The sequence below is a fragment of the Solea solea genome, chromosome 17, assembly GCF_958295425.1.
Source record: "Solea solea chromosome 17, fSolSol10.1, whole genome shotgun sequence".
Classification (NCBI taxonomy): Eukaryota; Metazoa; Chordata; class Actinopteri; order Pleuronectiformes; family Soleidae; genus Solea; species Solea solea.
In genome coordinates, this window is record NC_081150.1 from 24830382 (window position 1) to 24835875 (window position 5494).

A 5494-nucleotide genomic window follows, 5' to 3' on the forward strand; every position below is an offset into this window, starting at 1 on the left:
TTCATAGGTGATAGTTCAGAGGTCACTGTCAGCTCGCTCAGTGTCTCATGTGTTCATGAGTGTCTCATGTGTGTTTCATGTGTTCATAGGTGATAGTTCAGAGGTCACTGTCAGCTCGCTCAGTGTCTCATGTGTTCATGTGTGTCTCATGTGTGTTTCATGTGTTCATAGGTGATAGTTCAGAGGTCACTGTCAGCTCGCTCAGTGTCTCATGTGTTCATGAGTGTCTCATGTGTGTTTCATGTGTTCATAGGTGATAGTTCAGAGGTCACTGTCAGCTCGCTCAGTGTCTCATGTGTTCATGAGTGTCTCATGTGTGTTTCATGTGTTCATAGGTGATAGTTCAGAGGTCACTGTCAGCTCGCTCAGTGTCTCATGTGTTCATGAGTGTCTCATGTGTGTTTCATGTGTTCATAGGTGATAGTTCAGAGGTCACTGTCAGCTCGCTCAGTGTCTCATGTGTTCATGAGTGTCTCATGTGTGTTTCATGTGTTCATAGGTGATAGTTCAGAGGTCACTGTCAGCTCGCTCAGTGTCTCATGCCAAAGGAGGAAGTGTATTAGGAGGTTACCTCAAACTTCTGCCCATGTTTTTCATCGTGATGCCAGGAATGATCAGCAGAACACTTTTCCCTGGTCAGTCCGTCTATAATCTCATATAATCTCATATAAAAGAAAAAAGTGGTGCAAAAGGAACATTTCACTTTAAAAAAAATAAAAAATTCATTTTAATTTAATTCATACATTCCAAATAAAAATGTTCATGTGTGTGTGTGTTTGTGTGTAGATGAGGTTGGTTGTGTAGATCCAGTTGTGTGTCAGAGTGTGTGTGGAGCTTCAGTCGGCTGCTCTAACATCGCTTACCCTAAACTAGTGGTGGAGCTGATGCCTGTGGGTGAGTCACACGCACACACACACCTACACTCTGTCTGTCTCTCTCTCACTCACTCTCTCTCTGTGTGTGTCTGTGGTTGTCAGGTGTGCGTGGTCTGATGTTGGCGGTCATGCTCGCCGCTCTCATGTCCTCTCTGACGTCCATCTTTAACAGCAGTGCCACCTTGTTCACTCTGGATCTTTACCACAGAGCGAGACCACAAGCCTCAGAGATGGAGCTCATGATCGTAGGAAGGTCAGCTGACCTATGACCTCTGACCTCACACTCACCTCACACACCACTGTGTCTTTAAAGTTGTTGCATGTGGTGCAGCAGTGCAGCAACTGTTTGAACACTAGAGGTCGCTGTTTGTTATTTTACATAAATAACAGAGAAATGTTTACGTGTGTCTGTGTGTGTGTGTGTGTGTGTGTGTGTGACGTCTGCTCATCCTAACACTGCTGTGTGTGTGTGTGTGTGTCAGAGTGTTTATCCTGGTCCTGGTGTGTGTGAGTCTCTTGTGGATTCCAGTCATTCAAACAGCCAACAGTGGTCAGCTGTTTGATTACATCCAATCAGTGACCAGCTTCCTGGCTCCGCCCATTACAGCTGTTTTCTTAATGGCCATCTTCTGGCCACGAGCCAATGAGCAGGTCAGTCTCTCTCACTCACACAAATTTAATACACTTAAAATATAGCACTGCAATTGTGTGTGTTCGTGTGTGTGTGTGTCAGGGAGCGTTCTGGGGTCTGATGTCCGGTCTCCTCGTTGGTCTGATCCGGATGGTTCTGGAGTTCTCGTACGAGGTTCCAGCCTGTGGACAGGTTGACCTTCGACCTGCCGTCCTCGCTGATGTTCACTACCTGTACTTTGCTCTCATCCTATTGGCTATCACCAGCATGGTCATCGTCATTGTCAGTCTGGTCACCGCCCCCATACCCGAGGAACATGTGAGGGACATGTGGACAACACATACTGACCCTAAAGGGACAGTTCAGGCCCCTGATACTGAGAACCTGGCAGACTCATGAAAACATGGCTGAAAGTGAAGTTTGTAAAGCACTCTCTCCCACACACACACACACACACACACACACACTCTCATTCTCCCACAGCAAAGTCCAGAGAGAAAATCAGTGATTTTTGCTGCAGGGACACAGGAGCTGCTGGTCCTCTGTTGCCTCGTGTGGTCACTTTGTGTCACTGAGGTCAATCTGAACAACGGATTGTGTGTGTGTGGGAGAGTGAGTGTGTGTGTGTGTGTGTGTGTGTGTGTGTGTGTGGGAGAGTGAGTGCTTTACAAAGTCTGTCTGTTTTCACAGAGTGAGAGTGTCGTGTTATGTTGGTTCTCAGCAGCAGGGTGAAAATACTTTAATTATCATATAGACTGTGTCCCATTCCAGGGACTGGACCCTACAGAGTGTGGATTTGTCGGCCGGATGTCGTCAAATTGCATCACAGCGCAGCGACATAGGCTGTCCCAATTCAAACAGTCTTCGTCGACTCCTTAGTATCAGGCCGACGTATGTGGCCGAAGTTAGCTTGTTTGGGAAGGATAGGTCTGGTGTATCCTTGAATCCTTGAATAAACTAAACTCAATTAAAATGAATACAAAAACTGACTAAAACTATTCGACTACAAACAATCCTACTAAACTAACTACTACTAAACAAATTAAAACAATAAATATATGAATTATAATAGCTAACAAATTAATTTAGACATACAATATCTCTCGCTAGGGGGAGGGTAGACTGGACCGTCTCATTTGGCAGCACTTGACTTCCGGGTCCTCTGAAGCGTTCGGTCGACTGTGCACTCCGTTGGGTCCAGTCCCTGGAATGGGACACAGCTATAGACTGTGTAGAGAACATGTGTGACATCACTTCCTGTCACATGACTTAAACAGCCGTTTATTGGTCTTCTGTCCTCCAGCTGCACAGACTGACCTGGTGGTCCAGGTTCAGTCAGGAGCCTCGTGTCGACCTCACAGGACCGTATCTGACCCCTGACCCGCCGACCTCTGACCTCAGCGCTGACTCAGAGCGCGCGGCAGGTCCATGTTGGCGGCGAGCGGTGCTGAGGTTCTGTGGTCTGACAGGATCCAGTTCTTGTCCTGCTGTGGTGGACAGTGAGTTGAACTCTCTGCAGGAGGATCCGTTCTGGAGACGAGTGTGTGACGCCAACGCTCTGCTGCTGCTCGCCATCAATGTCTTCCTGTGGGGATTCTTTGCCTGAGGCACGACAGGAAACCACTGGACAGGAAGTGAAAACCTGACTTTTCAGGATGTAAACTTTTATTTACATGATTTGTTTTTCTGACCAATGAAAAATATTTTTATTACAACATTTTAAGCTTTACAAAATGTGTTTATCAATAAAGACTTCACACACGAGACAATCCGATTCACTGACCTCACCACGGGAAGTGACAAAGGCAGACAGGAAGTCGAGTGGAGGCAGACAGGAAGTACAGACAGAGCAAGACAGGAAGTCGAGTGGAGGCTGATAGGAAGTTGGGATCAGAGGCAGACAGGAAGTCGAGTGGAGGCAGACAGGAAGTCGAGACAGAGGCAGACAGGGAGTAGAGTGGAGACAGACAGGATGTAGAGACAGAGGCAGACAGGAAGTCGAGTGGAGACAGAGGAAGTAGAGACAGAGGCAGACAGGAAGTCGAGACAGAGGCAGACAGGAAGTAGAGTGGAGACAGACAGGATGTAGAGACAGAGGCAGACAGGAAGTTGAGTGGAGACAGAGGAAGTAGAGACAGAGGCAGACAGGAAGTCGAGACAGAGGCAGACAGGAAGTAGAGTGGAGACAGACAGGAAGTAGAGGCAGACAGGAAGTAGGAAGTAGAGATTTTGACAGTAAACTGGTTTGTTTTCCTCTGGTTTATGTGGATGATGTCACGGGTTAAGGGACGGACACCAGACTGACGGGAGAGACGGACATGAGAGACAGACTTGAGAGATCGACATGAGAGACGGACACCAGAGATGAATATGAGAGACGGACACCAGAGACGGACACCAGAGGCGGACATGAGAGACAGACATGAGAGACGGACACCAGAGATGGACACCAGAGACAGACATGAGAGACGGACACCAGAGATGGACACCAGAGACAGACATGAGAGACGGACACATCCAGGAGCATCAATCAATCAAACTTATGTCTTTTAGTCATTTTAAAAGGGACAGTTCAGTTTTTCAGAAGTGGGGTTAAATAAAAAGTGCTGACTGAAATTTAATAAAATCTACACTACGTCAGTTTAAGTCTACGAAATCTTCAGAACATGTTCATGTCGGACAAACTGAAGTTTGTAAACCACTCACTCTCCCACACCAAAGTCCATAGAGAAAATCAGTGATTTTAGCTGGCGGGGACACAGGAGCTGCTTGTCCTCTGCTGACTAGTGTGGTCACTTTGTGTCACTAAGGTCAATCTGAACAAGACATTTGAACTCAGTGATGGACGCAGCAGTGGATCAACAACTCCTGTGTGTGATGTTCACAAATCACTGGTTTTCTCTATGGACTTTGGTGTGGGAGAGTGAGTGGTTTACAAAGTTCAGTTTTAAGTCAAGTTAACTTTTATTACACAGGTCTTTTGTGAAGAGGCTAAAACGAGTTTTCACTGACTGACCTCTGAGTTCTGGCCCGTCATGTGGAGCTGAGTTGCTGGAGAGTCTCTGCTGACACGTCCTTGTCCAGAGTGGCAGTGATGAGTTGACGGAAGACGGAGAACATCAGGTTCAAGAAGATGAGATACCACTGATCAATCATGGCTGAGCCTGAGAACCCACAGTAGAACTGATATCAGAAGATGAGAGCAACGAACATCTGAGGAACCAAAGACACAAAGACAAACATCAGGAAGAAGATCACTGTCGACTCTTATTGATCCTCCTCTCACTATAAACTGTGAGCAGCATCTGCTGTTAGTGTTGGTTCTCCATAACCATCACTAACAGCGTTTTTGTAGAAGAAGTAGAGGATCATGTTGGCCAGGCGAGAGTAGCACCAGCGTCCATGGACCAGAAGAAGCTTCTGAAGATTACGGAAACGTGGGAGCGGGAAGTCGCTCGCCATCACCGCCTGCAGGACCACAGAGACATTACAACAAACAGCCACTGCACTGTTTCTGCTAATCCCCGCTAATCTAAAATAATCCTCGCTTGCACCAGTCGTTTTCTGACACAAAGTCATTTCCAGAAACATCCACAGATTCAAATATTTTAATTGTAATGTAAAAACTTTCTGACCTGCATGCCGTCACCTGAGATCAAACAGGAACTGTCATCATGGCTCTTTTATATGCAGGTGACGCCACCATGTGGTTTTACTGACAACTACACCACAACATGGATGAAGACAGAAAAGAGCAGTAGGAGCTGTTCATACTCACTAAATGACAGGCTGAGGTCTGCGCTGTGCCTGAGTGAATGTTCATCATCATCTTCATCAGGGTTTTTTTCACAGCATAGACGAGTATTGTATTGAAATTGAAATTTTGAAATTTCTAACTTTCTGAAACACTTTTTTTCCCTACAATTTGAGGAAAAGTAAAGCTTTTTTAATTTAACCAAACAAATGATGGCGTGGTCGATGGGCTGAT

At 46.3% G+C, this 5494-nt stretch overlaps 1 protein-coding gene across 2 annotated transcripts in view; it reads left to right on the forward strand.

The window, feature by feature from the left end:
* The window catches only part of slc5a9 (solute carrier family 5 member 9), a 9346-nt gene extending 4786 nt beyond the window's left edge, over positions 1-4560 (forward strand). Inside the window, exons 9-15 of one of the 2 annotated variants that reach the window (XR_009233574.1) lie at positions 500-635; positions 787-894; positions 978-1128; positions 1358-1526; positions 1609-1824; positions 2810-3163; positions 4482-4560. Coding sequence is in view for 1 of the 2 variants with exons in the window: in XM_058612555.1 (XP_058468538.1) it covers positions 500-635; positions 787-894; positions 978-1128; positions 1358-1526; positions 1609-1824; positions 2810-3112 (1083 nt within the window). In the remaining variant the exon portion in view is untranslated. Of the gene's footprint in view, positions 1-499; positions 636-786; positions 895-977; positions 1129-1357; positions 1527-1608; positions 1825-2809; positions 3742-4481 lie in introns of those variants that run through there. The other variant, XM_058612555.1, reaches the window with a different exon arrangement.
* The last annotated feature ends 934 nt before the right edge of the window (positions 4561-5494 follow it).